This window comes from Rhinatrema bivittatum, chromosome 12 (assembly GCF_901001135.1).
Source record: "Rhinatrema bivittatum chromosome 12, aRhiBiv1.1, whole genome shotgun sequence".
NCBI lineage: Eukaryota > Metazoa > Chordata > Amphibia > Gymnophiona > Rhinatrematidae > Rhinatrema > Rhinatrema bivittatum.
In genome coordinates this window covers 12,167,582-12,182,584 of record NC_042626.1, presented here as the reverse complement: position 1 = coordinate 12,182,584, position 15,003 = coordinate 12,167,582, and the positions used below count along the sequence as shown (strand labels likewise).

At 47.9% G+C, this 15,003-nt stretch overlaps 1 protein-coding gene across 1 annotated transcript; it reads left to right on the top strand.

Annotated features, from left to right (window-relative positions):
- The first annotated feature begins 9,736 nt into the window (after window positions 1–9,736).
- LOC115074077 (potassium voltage-gated channel subfamily A member 2) lies at window positions 9,737–11,230 on the top strand. The gene has a single exon (XM_029573200.1). The coding sequence runs from the start codon at window positions 9,737–9,739 to the stop codon at window positions 11,228–11,230; it is 1,494 nt and encodes a 497-aa protein (XP_029429060.1).
- The last annotated feature ends 3,773 nt before the right edge of the window (window positions 11,231–15,003 follow it).

Genomic DNA, 15,003 nt, shown 5'->3' with positions numbered 1-15,003 from the left:
TCCTGAGCTGGACTGTGCCTACTTTCCAGGCCGACGCAATGATCTTGGCGCTAATAAAATGTGTGCTGGCTTTTAGATTATTGTTTTTGTTAACTCCCGATGCAGTAAGCTCATGATATGCTAATGCAGCGGGAGTTAGAAAACTGTATCATGTGTGTTCGGCACGGGTTGACCACACATTTTAACTAGGGAAGGGGGTGAAGACATCCCTGACTAGCTGTGCAGGTAAGTGGCGGCAGTCGCCGCTGCCGCTCACCCAGATAAATAGCGATCTGTCCATCTAGCTGGCAGTGGGAAGCAGTCACCACTAGACAGATGCACGAATCAGTAGCTATACGGCTATCTGCAGTGGGTCGCCACTATTTAGCTGGATAAGAACTTTATCCAGTTAAGTAAGCATAAACCACACCATATAGCCATATAAGTACTGACTTATGTGGCTATGTGGCGGCTGCTTCTCACTACCAGATAGACAGATAAATCAGCTTTCTGCTGAGGCCTGTGAAAGACTGCAGCTGCCACCTACCCAGATAAGTAAATTATTATTCAGGTAGGTGGCGGTGATTGCCTGCACTTACCCAAAGAGTTTTTAAAAACATTTTTAAACTTTAATTTTTTTTTTTTTTAGTGCTGGAAACCTAACTCCAGTCCTAACCAGGGGTTAAGTTTCTAGCGCTGGAAAAGGCAATCCTGGCCAGGTGCAATCTCTCTGCATTGGTGGGTATTTGCTTAATACCCTCATTTCTTCATGCAAAACTCCTTCGGAAGGGGTGGGGGGGAGGGGGATGGACTTCCGTGGCCCTGGCTCCTTGTCCTCTGTGTCACCTGAAGGCAAATCCCTGTTCCCTTCTGAATCCCTCCCACATTCCCTACCAGGCTTAGAAGCAGGCTCCGGGCGAATGAGTGGCAATTTTAAAATACAAGTGGGGGAGCAGAGTGCGAAGGTCCCCATGACGATGGCGTCACCACATCGAGACGGGGGGGGGGGGGGGGGCTTCAGCACTTGCTGATCACCAGCCACAGAGATAGGTGGGGAGTAGGGGGCTTCATTTTTTTTTAACAGTTTCTTAAAAAGCAAAAATAAGAAAGGACCGATGGAAGAAGGAGCAAGTGTGGAGAACAAAAGGGTTGCCATGGCAACTGCAATGGCCCAAAAGAAGAAAACTGTAAAGATGCAAGGTAATAATATTACTTTACAAGGAAAAAAAACCATTCACGCCATAAAGCTCTCCTATCACTGAATCAGCGAAGGAATGAAAGGAGGGGAGAAGGAAAATGCCAGTCTTGAGTGCATCTGATCCAAAAAGTAAATTAGTAGCAGAGAGAGGGAGAGCAGGCAATCTTTTATCAGCTTCCCATTCCTTCTGGCCTCAGGCACTGCCTCACCTCTAATAATGTCTAATAACAGTGATGATAGTGTTTGGCTGGGTGCATGCTCATTCATAACATTTAGTTGGACAGGCAGCACATAGGCACATAGATTTTTACAACAGCTGGGAAAAGCAGGCGTGTTCAGTGCGTCGCGCGTAAGCCTCCATACGCACGTATGCTGCGGAGCAGAAATACACGTATTTTATAAAATATGGGGGTAGATTTTCAAAGGGTTACGCGCGTAACCCCGAAAACCTGCTCCTGTGCGCGCAGGCCCCGGGACGCGCGTATGTCCCGGGGCTTTGAAAAAGGGGCGGGGCTGGGGGCGGGGCGCCAGTCCGGGGGCAGAGGCAGGCGTAACTCCTGAAATAAAGGTAGTGGGGGGGGATTTAGGTAGGGCTGGGGGGTGGGTTAGATAGGGAAATGGAGGGGAAGGTGGGGGGGGGAGCGGAAGGAAAGTTCCCTCCAAGGCTGCTCAGATTTCGGAGCGGCCTTGGAGGGAACGGGGAGAGCCATCGGGGCTCCCCTAGGGCTCGGCGCGCGCAAGGTGCACATGTGTGCATCCCCTTGCCGCGCTGACCCTGGATTTTATAACATGCGCGCATGTTATAAAATCAGGTGTACATTTGTGTGCACCAGGTAGCGTGCACAAATGTACCCCACGCTCGGGCTCGTTTAAAAATCTGCCCCTATGCGCACGTGATACACATGGGTTATAAAACACTATGGTAAATCTGCGGGTGGCCATATGCCTGCGTATCTGCCGCCGCACGGAGGCTCTGATAGTTATCCTCCCTGTGGACCGGGGGGAGGCATTCCTGGAGAGGGGAGGGGTTTGGACTTATGCGCATACTTTTGGATTTTCAATAGTACGCATGGAAACTTTTACCAAAAAACTTCTGCCTACAGATTAGCAGGTGTAACTGTGTGCGGATAGTTTAGGTGGCGCAAATTTCAACACGAACATGCGCACATTAAGTTTGCTTTGGAAACTGGTATAACTAATGCATGTATTTGCCAACTTTCGCAGGGCGGGATGTTACAAAGTTGCCCCCATAGTGAGTGGTGGAGCAGGAAATCAATGCGCAGCCTCCAGACGTAAGTGTCTGACTCTCAGCCCTATGGCACGCGGTTGCATGCAGAGCACTGCCAGCTGCCTTTGGTGCACACCACAGAGCACTGAATCTCCAGACCTCAAGCTACTGGCAATGTAGAGGTTAAAACAAACCCACCAAAAATCTCAGAGGTGGAAAGTAAGAGAGGCCCCCCTTGTACAATGGTCTCCAACTTCAGTTCTCTTGAGCCATCAACGGGTCTGGTCTTTCGGGGTATCCAAAATAAGTACATTTAACTGATTGAAATGTATGCAACTGCATCTCAGGAATACTCATCACCAACATCCAGAAAACCAAATCTGTTGGTGGCTTAGGGGGACAGTTGTTGGGCTCCCCTGATCCAATAACGCTGGTAAGGTTGTTCGATGATCCTGCACCTGATTGCCCTGCTGTACACAATGAGCAAATGAGCAATTTGGGCTGACATTGGGGGGCCTCCAGCGCACGTCACCACCTTTACCAAGGGTTGTTCCAATGTAGTGACGCAACAGAGAGTAGAAGGTTATTTATTGACTAAATCCCTACATCTCTGGTGAGCTTTTGAGCTCTGCTCCCTTTATCAGGTCAGTGAAGAGACAGCATAGCTACATCAGTGTTGATATTGAAAAAAATGTTGAGCCCCTATGTTTAGGGACCTAAGTTAAACATCTATTTTCAGCTGAATCTAGGGTCCTAAATTTTCAGCCCATAAGTCTCTTAAATTTAGGCCTCCTATTCTTTTCCCTAGATTTAGGTGCCTTGTGCTGAAAATCAGTGCTAAGCTCCTAACTTGTTTTCCCTGCCCTAAATCCTCCCCCTTGTTAGGACGCTAAATTTAGGATCCCAGGGAAACTAGATTCCTAAATTTAGGTACTCAGCCCTAGGCAATTTTCAAAAGGGCCAATTTAGACTCCTAACTTCCAAAGTTGGGCTCCTAATCCTTTGGAAAATGATTCTAACTGGGTTTATGTAGAACAAAGTCAGCTAATTAAACCCAGTACAACTGTGCGGCTTCTTTTCTGACCTCATGAAGGGCCGATAATGCTGGAAAGCCCGTCACAGTCCAATAAGAGCTATCACCTGCAGCTTCTTTACTGATCCTTTACAGCCACCACAATATTATGTCCACAAACAAAACAGAGTTCTTTGCATTTGCCCTGAGAATAAAAACAGGTAAACAAACCAAACAAGCAGTTCATGTAGCGTTCATTCTGGCTTTCATCCAAAAGGTCCCAGTTGGGGACTTATTCACCCATTTGGCCTATACTTTCAAGGTCTCTCCCAAAAGTGTTAAATAGTTTGTGGGTTCATTCTGACTCCTTACCAGTGCTGACTTTATGAGGTTGGAGAGTCATTTTTTTTACATCTGCACCTTCTGGTCACTGAGTCATTTATAATAACCTTTCAAAGCCTGAGACGAAGACGTCTCTTGCACTGTCTCCTTGCCCACTGACCCCCTCGGCAGCACGTGCCCCGTGGTTTGGACCTCCTGCAGATCACGATCGATTGCTTGGTTGCCACACAAACATCCTATCACACAGGAAGTGGACTTCTGTCTGACATATGTTTGGTCCAACTGGTTTTGCTAAATCATTTATGATTTACCAAAATAAACAGGGGACGCTTGCAACTGCAGAGGAAATCAATACGACTGTGAGACAAGACTTACCTGATATACTGAACTGGATACTTGCACACAACATGGAAAAAAAAATAGAGGCCTAGGTAGTTTCAACAGGAAGCAAAGAGAAAAACACTAAACGTTTCTCACCTCTGGAGAGATTCCTTGGAGAAAGTGCCTACCGGGAACTCTGAGCCAGAAGCAGGTTTGCTGTGAAGAGAGCCGAGTCTGTCCCCGATCATTAACCGAGCAGACAGAAGAATGGAGCTCTGACTGAGGATTCTGCAAAGAATCCAGCCTTCTTTTTCACAGCTTACTTTATAGGGACTTTGCCATTGTTTTGCCTTTTCCTAAAACCTTTTGTCTCAGGATTTAATGGCCTACGTTTTGGAAAGAAATTGGAAAATTCCTGTGGAAATTAATACAAAATCATAGCATGAGACTCTGAGGGACCCCAAGGCTCAACTGGCCTGGCCAGTTTACTTGCCGATATGATGTCTTAGAGTCTAGATCCTAGATGATGTTTGGCTTTTCCCTCAACTCTTCCTGGCTAAGGATCTTCTCTACTTTTCCCCAAGCTTTCTTACATTCTCTTACTGTTTGGGTCTAGGGGAGGCCGGGCCACACATCCATCCCCTCTTTCCATGAAAAAAAAAATATATTTTCTAAATTACTCCAGAGTCTGCCCTCGTTCAGCCTCAAGGGGGAAATCTGGCAGATTTTACGGGCCATCCAAAACTTGCTTCTATGAGTGTGTGAAAAATAAAACTTCAGTTATAGGAATAATTTACAAATGCACTAAATCTCTCACTTAACATTTTTGGTGGCAAATTTTTAACCCAGCTGAGATGTCACAAAAATCTCATGAACCAAGATCACGGAAACAGTGTGGAACAGCTTAATTTATGAGGCATAAACATTGCAAAATAAATAACATGGACTGGCTGACTGGTGGGCGTAGATCAATTTCTCTTCTCTGCTCACTTGCATGGGAGCTCAGGGAACAAACTCTAGGTCCATCGTTCACGAGGTAAGAAAACTGCTTGCCCTCCTGGTTATAAACGTGGTTAAGGGCCACTATGCACGTATTTTTGATGCAGTTCGTCTGGAGTGGTTTATGACATTCTTTAAGATTTAATTGCTCATTTAGACGGCGGAAACGCCTCGTGGCACTGATGCTTCAAAAGCCGTTTCTCAGCGTCTTGTCAATATACCCATTACTTCTTGGAAGAGTTGCTCTATTAGAAAAGACATTTCACATTCCTTTTAATACCAAACATAATCTATATCTTTCCTGTTGGCAGAACTTTCTGCATCTACTAATGTGTTGTTAGGAACAAGAGGCTGAATAATTCCTAGGCTATGCAAACCACGAGGGTATGAAGCCCAATACGTGAAGGGCGCGGACTCTAGGAGCCTTAATCCGATCAGACATTAGATGATGGAGAGTGAATGTGATTCTTCTAATCAAAGGCTTATTATTAGCCCTGGCCCGCAAACAAACCTGCCAAGCTCCTCACTGAACACAGCAATATACGGTTTGACATAACCGGATGACATTTCACGCAAAACCCAAAAAGGATCAAGTGTGACAACGTGGGCGCGTGACTCCTACAACCGGCACTCAAGGCGCCATCTCAGCACAGCCATAAAAACTGGCAGCTCAAGAGTTTAAATGCATGGATGACTTGGACAGCAAGAAATATCCAAAAAAATATAAAAAGAAGCCGGAAATATATGTTCTTTTTTACACCTGGATTTGATGGACAAAGGGATAGGACACCTCAGAATTAGGTGACCCTTTGGAAATATAATTGAAATTGTGAATGTAAAAGAGACATTCACATAGCAGGTGGCAAGGTTGTTTGTATGCACATATCAATGAGCAATCCTCCCAATAAATACTCTACCAATATGGTGGTCTCTCTGCAGTGAACTATAGTGCAGGGCTTCTCAAACCCGTCCCGGGGACCTCACAGCTAGTCGGGTTTTCAGGAGATCCACAATGAGCCTGCATGAGATAAATTTGCGCATACTGGGGTAGATTTTACAAATTTGCGCACACGCGTACTTTTGTTCGTGCACCAGGCGCAAACAAGAGTACGCGGGATTTTAACAGATACGCTCGTAGCCGCGTGTATCTGTTAAAATCCGTGATCGGCGCGCACAAGGCTGTGCAAAATCGGCAGCCTGCGCGCGCTGAGCCGCACAGGCTGCCTCCGTTCCCTCCACCCCCCGCACCTTCCCCTCTCTTCCCCTACCTAACCCACCCCCCCCCCCCCCAGCCCTACCTAAATCCCCCCCACCTTTGTGGCACAAGTTACGCCTGCCCGAGGCAAAATAACCCAAAGGTGAATATTGCCTATGGGAAATATATTCAGGCCCTTTCCAGAAGAAGTGGGATAGAGTGCGGCTGCTAAGCCCTGTAATGCTGCGGACCTCCACGTTTCTTTGGGGGATCTTGTCGGCCCCTGCTCCCTTGCAATGCCAGTAAAGTGACGGGAATGCACTGCAGGCTGCTGTCCTGAACTGCAATCGTATTAAGGAGGAGGTCAACGCAAGGGCCGTGGGGGCCGCCCGACCAGCTTTTGTGCTCCACATGGGGTGGGGGAAGGCAGGAGCACAGGTTATTTATTTATTTATTTAATTATTTGGCCCCCTCCAACCAGAAAGGGGCTCTGCTGCCCCTCTTTTGTTTGTTTGTTTACCCTCCTAGTATTTCTTACATATATGGTAAGGTGGGCTGCTGTGTGGTGTATTGCATGGGCCACGTTTTTCCCTGTATGCTCTCCCCCTCCCCCCCCCCCTAAAAAAAACCAAAAAACCACCAACATTTTTCTGTTGCTCATTTCAATTTCTAAACGTTTTCCTCTTTTGCCAGAAACCATGAGGAGTTAAGCGCCCAAAAGAGGAGGCCTGGGAGGCTCTGCCTGCCGCCCGCCCCTCCCGGGCGGGCTCCAGCCCCGGGGGCTCCTTTAAGCCGGCCCTCCCGCCCCCCAGGTACAGGAGCGATGCCTCGGCGCAGGGGCAGCGTTATGTATGCACCGCATGCCCAGCTGCAGAGCCAATTGCGAGGCGCTGCCTCCTCGCCCTTCAGCCAGCGATGTTGCCACCAGCCGGGGGGACGGAGGAAAGAAACCAGCCAGGGAGGCTGCCCGTTCCGATTGAACGCGGGTAAAAAGCGGCTCGGCCGTTGTGCATGGCGCGTTATCGTCGTCGTCGTTGTTGTTGTTGTTGGGATTCGGCTCCTTTGCGGGTAACGCAAGCCGGTGCCCACCGGCCAGATTGGCCAGCAGTGGTGCAGGAGGGCTGGGCGGAAGCGTCGCCGGGGCTGCCTCGGTTCTGCGCTCTGCATCGCCAGGGGGAAAAGCCGCTGGCGTGAACCGAATCCCAATGCATGAGATCAGCCAGGAAAAAAGGAGGCGAATTTGTAAAGCTTCACCCCCTCTGCTCCCCCAGCCTAAGCTCCTCCTCGCCTCTTACCACAAACCTGCTGCTGCTGCTGCGTGCGTTATATCAGGGCTATTGCAAAAAAAATGGAGGGGATCCGCTGCTTGTTCTGCTACAACCGCAGGTGCCAATGTGTGTGATGGAATTTATCTGTTTACTGGGGTTGGGGGGTTTTGTTTTGTCTTTTTAAAGCATGCATCAGTAATGCAGATACCAAAGCTGTAATTCCAGGCGTGCATTCATTTTAAATCCCGTCGAGGGGGGTGGGGAGAGCAGGATGCAAGGAAAAGAAAACCCGAATCGTCCCAGGGTAACTGCGGCTTGGTAAAAAGGGGGCGAAGCGCTGCCAGCCTGCCTGGGATCGCACTAATGCATGCACCGGGCAGCCCACCCCGTCTGCAGGCAGCGAGGCCCCTGGCTGGGAGACCTTGACGGCGGGGCAGCTCCGCAGTGCCGGCGGAGGGGAGGGGGCGCAGCCCGCAGTCAGGCGCATTTCTCCGGGGATGTGCTGGGTGCCCTCAGCTGTGACCGAGGCACTGCGGGAGAGGCAGGGTGCAGACGGGGAGGTGCTTCGCCTTCCTTTGGTTTGGGGGGAGGGGAGGGGGCAGCGGGACCTGCTGTCTTGGGCTTCCAGGGGCCTTCATTTCCTACAACTCCCGGAGGGGTCCCCCACTTCCCTGCGCTGCCCCCAGTCGCCCCCGTTGCAGCTCTCTCCAGAGCCCCTAAGTCAGGCCGCTAGGTGTCGCTCCCGCGTGGCCCCTGCCTCTCCCGCACGGCTCCAGCTCCCGGATACGAGCTGCTGCCCGTCTCGCCCTGCGCTGCAGAGGCTGCACCGGGCACCACCTCTACCTTGCTGCTGTCCTTCTCCCCCTCCAGGTAGCAGCGTCACGCCCTGCCGAGGACCCTGGGGACGACGGGATCTGCTGAGCTGAGCATCTTCCGAGCCTCGGGCTGGAGACCGGCGCTCCTGGCTCCCCCGCGACAACCAGGCAGCTCTTCGCCTTCCCAGATGTGAGCCGACCCCCTCCCAAGACGGTGACGCACCATGGTTTTTAACTTTGCAAGACAGGGAGTTCTGGGATGCGTTGATGTCTAGGACGCTCTGCAGCCATGAACCTGGGTGATCTCGCGTTCCCTCACTGAGAGCCCTCTTCGGACCTGCTTTGCACAAGGTAACGCTGCACGCTCTTCTTAACCTGGAAGGCGATTCCTGCTTCCTGCCCAGCCAGCCTGGGATACCTCCCCCCCCCCCCCTTCCCCTGCCCTCAGCTCCTGCCATTTTTAAGCCCAGCGACAGCCCTGGGACGTCCCAGCCCCGTCCCCAGCCTCTGCCCTCAGCTCCTGCCATTTTTAAGCCCAGCGACAGCCCTGGGACGTCCCAGCCCCGTCCCCAGCCTCTCGGGCCCTGCCCGGGCTCAGGAGCTGCGCTCGCTGTCCCGCTGCCTGGCTGAGCCCCGAACCGAGCGGTATAGCAGGGTAGCTGCTGGGAAAACGCCTTGAATTTTGACAGTTAATGGGAAGTGATTTCTGAAGATGGGACCCGTCAGGTCTTGAAACGTTGCGCACAAAATCTCCAGAGAATTCAGATTCTGGGCTACCGTAGCCTACAGGCGATTATTCTGCGGGACGGTGCTTGGGTTTTTGGTTTTTTTTTTTGTTCTAGCCATCGTTTTTCATGAAAGGGCGATCGCGGCCCTCCGCTGAACTGTCCATGGTACCAGCGTCTGATCAACGAATTGCTAAAACCCTTCACTACTAGCTGAAAGCTCTGGAGGTGTTTTCTGTATATTTGTTGCTGTTGTGATTGTATGGAAACTGAAGGTTAGCTTGATAGTAAAGCAGGCAGAAGCATTAAACTGCTCTCAGTACATTTCAGCAGGAGGAAAAGTTTAAGGTTTTTAGCCAAAACAATGTCTGTTGTTGTCTGTTCCGGTATGGGTCTTAAATCTCATCCCAATATACTGGTATGAGAAAGAGGTTTAGTAGCACAATTCTGATATAAGCATTTTCTGTTTCTTCTATTTCAGCAGAGGAAACCTGCGCCCACTTTAAGGCAGCCCCCTCGAAAAAATAAAAATCAAGTATCTGGTGTTTGTTCCAGTGACCCAAGTGAACCTCTCACCCTACCCCAGACCAAGGACTACTGGCTTTCCAGGAGGTTTCTGGCAAGGATTCGTTTCATCCTCCTTTTATCCTAGCTATGACAGTTGCTACCGGAGAGCCCACAGATGATGCATCCGCTTTGCCAGGGCACCCTCAGGACACCTATGACCCCGAAACGGACCATGAGTGCTGTGAGAGAGTAGTCATTAACATTTCAGGGCTCCGCTTTGAGACCCAGCTCAAAACCTTAGCACAATTTCCGGAGACCTTACTGGGGGATCCTAAAAAGAGGATGAGATACTTTGATCCTTTGAGAAACGAGTATTTTTTTGACAGAAATCGCCCCAGCTTCGATGCAATTTTGTACTACTACCAATCTGGAGGCAGGCTGAGAAGGCCTGTCAATGTGACTCTGGATATTTTCTCTGAAGAAATCAGGTTTTATGAACTGGGAGAAGAAGCTATGGAAATGTTTAGGGATGATGAGGGCTTCATCAAGGAAGAGGAGCGGCCATTGCCGGACAATGAATTTCAGAGACAGGTCTGGCTCCTCTTTGAGTATCCAGAGAGCAGTGGGCCAGCCAGAATTATAGCCATCATCTCTGTCATGGTGATTCTTATTTCCATTGTCAGCTTCTGTTTGGAAACCTTGCCTGCTTTTCGAGATGAAAGTGAAGAGTCTCTGGGCAGCGGAGTTGGCTCCCATCCCTACAATGGTACAGTGGGATACCAGACTACATCTTTTGCAGACCCTTTCTTCATAGTAGAGACCCTGTGCATCATCTGGTTTTCCTTTGAGTTCCTGGTCAGGTTTTTTGCCTGCCCCAGCAAAGCTGGCTTTTTCACCAATCTCATGAACATCATTGACATTGTGGCTATCATCCCTTACTTCATCACCCTGGGTACCGAATTGGCTGAGAGTCCTGAGGATGGCCAACAAGGTCAACAGGCCATGTCCCTGGCTATCCTCAGAGTGATTCGGTTGGTGAGGGTCTTTAGGATCTTCAAGCTCTCCAGGCATTCCAAGGGGCTTCAGATCTTAGGGCAGACCCTGAAAGCCAGCATGAGGGAACTAGGACTCCTAATATTTTTCCTCTTCATTGGTGTCATCCTGTTCTCCAGTGCTGTCTATTTTGCAGAAGCTGATGAGAAAGAATCTCAGTTTCCTAGCATTCCTGATGCCTTTTGGTGGGCAGTGGTTTCCATGACCACAGTGGGCTATGGTGACATGGTGCCCACCACCATCGGTGGAAAGATTGTGGGCTCCCTGTGTGCAATTGCAGGTGTGCTGACGATCGCCTTGCCTGTGCCCGTCATAGTCTCCAACTTCAACTACTTCTACCATCGGGAGACGGAGGGAGAGGAGCAAGCTCAGTACCTGCAAGTGACCAGCTGCCCAAAGATCCCCTCTTCCCCCGATCTCAAGAAGAGCAGAAGTGCCTCCACTCTGAGCAAGTCAGACTACATGGAGATCCAGGAAGGAGTCACCAGCAGCAACCAGGACTTCAGAGAGGAGAACCTGAAAACTGCTAACTGTACCCTGGCCAACACAAACTATGTGAATATTACCAAAATGTTGACCGATGTCTGACTGGAACTTGTCAAGCACATCTAGAGCTGGGATGGAGCCACCCTTGCAGGTGCTCTCTGGTGATTGTAGTGCTTTTCCATTTATGCCTTTGCAGTGTGTTGGTTTCTGCATGGAAAGCAATAGAGGTGAGAACAACGTCCACCTCCCACCGACCCCTTCTTATTAACAAACAATCTAATACCTGGACCAGGAATATCTATTTTTTGCCTCAAGGGCAATTTCTGCTGTAGGCTTTTTTTTTTATTTGGAGATTCCAAAACATCAAATGATGCGGTGTAGAGAGCTTTCCAGGAAAGCCGTGTTACCAACACCAACTGCACGAGGAACCACTCCCTGGATGTCGGAGAAGTCTTAGGTACTGATACCACCAAGGACAGCAACCTCTCTGCTGCATTCCTTCAAATCTCTATAGTCCGAGGGAGAGAGCAAGCATCCTGCTTTTAAAGCTTAGGTAGGAAGGTCATGCACATTTTAGTAAAAAAAAAATCATATATTTTTGTGCTGAAATGATTTTTTTATTTCAATACCAGGATTCTGATTTTATTTTTAAAGGGAATTTGAGGTGACTGTCACAGAATGTTCCTTAATGCTGAATGTTGCAGAGGTTTCTTTCTCTGCAGTGTGTCAGTGGGAGACCTGGGAACCTGGTGCTTGTGATGAAGGCGAGGGGGTGACATTTAGTGTGGACACCCTGCTGTTTTTGCAACTTGAAGATTTTTTTTTGGGGGGGGGGGGGATTTCTAGTCATCCATCCTGGTTGGATTCTCAGTCACCAAAGACACATTCACTGCCATATCAAAGCACTGTCTTTCCTGAAACTTCAGCAGCTGTGCTGGGGCCAATAGATTTATATTGCAGTGGCATTTATCTGCAGTATAGTACTGCTGCATGGGTACCTGTTGCATGAGTATTAATGTTTTAATACACAAATATATATATATATATATATATATATAATATACATTCATATATATTATATTTTCTTAGTAGAATATTCAGTGTTAATGTTCATAGTGTTGATATATTTAATGGTGTGAAGTAGACGATTCCTTATAGGAATTAATTACTTGGATCAGGAAAGCTATACAATGATTGTAAACTCTGTAAGGAGAAGATTCAGGGGTATACTTAGGCGGTACTACAGAAATGGACATGTCACAGAGGAAGACAGGTCATCTGACAGTCAAATGCTTGTGTTTCTATCACGTATATAATAGTAGCCACTAATTAATCTAGTTGATAGAAAAGTAGCTGATCAGGGATGGTGCAAAGCATGACAAAAAAATGGGGTTGATATTAATCTTATTTGGAATCAAGTTTTTGACTCGGGTTAACTTTCAGTCAAACTTGGAACAAGCATTAGCAATACTGGTGAAGTTCTTGTTTATTTGTGTACATGTGCGTGTGTGAAGGCTTTGCATCCTTTCTGGGTATTACGTACATATTTTTGCTTCATTGGCTGTTAAGGATTATTTCCATCTTACGGGTGGCAAGAAACCCACAAGTGAGCGGTGCTTGGTCCTTCGCAAGTGAAACAAGGATGGGAGTGAAAATGCCACGGAGGTGGGAATTGTCCAGCAGTTTTCCATGTGGCCCTGCTGAAAATGACTTTGGCCTGTCAGGCTGAGGTCATTTGCAGCAGTTCCAGGCCAGGGATTGGCCTTTACCCCCAAATTTGACTTTGCTAAATCCACTCCCAGGAAAGTTCTTCTGAATGTGGACGGACGGGGAGGCAGACGGACTTCATCACCCCAAAAAATGCTTTTCCGCCGATGAAACCATGTACCTAATGCTTGATGCAATGCTTTCCTGTTGGCTGCTGGCAGAAATAAGAGGGTGGAGCCTGATGACACAGAAAGGATGAGGGTGGAGCCTGATGATACAGAAAGGATGAGGGTGGAGCCTGATGACACAGAAAGGATGCAGGAGTCTTCTTTCATAGACATAGAGTAGCTATGTACCTTCTTCTTTTTGAATGCTGTTTGCACAGCCTTTCAGTATCTTCTGGGAGCCATCCATGGTTCCTTCCTCCCCCCCTCCCCAAAAAAAAAGAAATATGTGAAGGAGATTTGAACAAATCTAGGGTTTATCTTCTACCTATTAATTCATGTACCTACTCCAGGGCAAAGTCCGAAGTGGTTCATACTGCAGGTTCATCAAGGCCTGATCAGATTGCTAAGAAAATTAAGCACCAAAAACTATTTCTCATCTGGACAGTCCCTCCTCTCCTCTTTGGCTAATGGTAGCCCTGACTGTTCTGGAGATGTAAAGGGCTGGGTCAATGGTAGGAGACTGTGGCAATCCCCAAAATAGCACCACCCCATAGGCTGATAAGTAACCATCACAGGCTTTATTTCTGGTTTAGGATGAACTTGGGCAGACCTGGCCTCCAGCTGTAACATCTGGCAAATGGCATCAGACCTGTCCTGGGGCTTGCTTTCAGTCACAGTGGCAATTGTTAATCAGAAGAAAGGCCACTCTTGTAGCTGTTCATGTTTGTCAGGAATGGTGGGGACGAAGCATCTGGAACAGGTACTGAGCTCTACTTTATTTTCCTAGCTTAAAACTCAAAGCAAGCGATATTCTAGGGTGGCAGAATGATGTGGCCATGAACTGAATGCCCTGGTTATTTTGATATCCTGCCATGTTGTCACATTAATCTGCTGTACACAAGTGGTCCTAGATATAATGCACCTTTGTATATAGGTTACACACAGGCACACGCACATATTTATATATATTTGTTTTATATGTATATATTCGAATATTTCAGAAATATCATCTGCATGTGACTTTGTCTACAGCTATTGGTATTTTCCCTCTGTTTCTATCCGCCATACTAATCAATCCTGTATTAGATTTGTGGGGTATAAACATTTGTAAATATCTGTCTATTATCTATATATCTAAAGAAAGAGACAAGAGAGATACAGATAGTTGTAGAGCAATATAAATATCAAGTATATATATATGTGTGTGTCTATATGGATAGTATGGGGAGATGGGTAGAAATATTGTGATTCATATTCTCAGGTTAAAGCTCCTCCTGTAATCCAGGTGTTATTTTGCTTAGGTGGGGGTTTCCTTAATTGCACAATCACATATTATGACCCCTTCTTCCCCAAAGTAATAAAAAAAAAAAAATAGATCCCCCTGATCTTGGAAAACCACAGTAAGTTTGGCATTTCCCAGATCATTTCTAAGGACTGTTAAATTTACAGTAAAAGCATCATTATCTGGTGCTTTTCCATCTGGAATACTCTGTTTGCCAGCATTTTGTCGAGGCAGCACCTTTGGTGGGAGGAAATGACAGGAAGGGAGGAGCTGAATTATGGATCAGAGTAGCTCTTCTTTGATCTGCTCTGTGCTCTGTCCAGTCTAGCCTCACTCCCCTCCCCTCTGGTTCCCTGCCTGCTGCTGCTTGGGGGAGGATGGAGGAGAGGAAGGACCTGAAGTAGGAAGCAAAGGCATCTCAGGCCTCTATACCCCATGGATGCCAGATAACAGCGCTTTCACTCTATATGGATTTTTGCCAGATTCAGCTCTGATTATTTGAAACCCTCTCCCTCTCTTGGTTCAGACAGTGGAAAGATTTAATCTGAACTGGTTTACCAGTCCCCACAAGAGGGGCTGTTATAAACAGAGAGTCATGGAAATTGTTACGAAACAGGATACCTTTCTCATGGTCTTTTGGGATGACTGATACTGAAGGACTTTGTTGAGTAGTTTGGATGATACCAAGTAAACAAACTGGTGAACAGTTTAGCTGAGAC

What these genes read in the sequence shown, in the direction of transcription:
- LOC115074077 (XM_029573200.1), top strand. Translation starts at nt 9,737, where the DNA reads ATGACAGTTGCTACCGGAGAGCCCACAGATGATGCATCCGCTTTGCCA.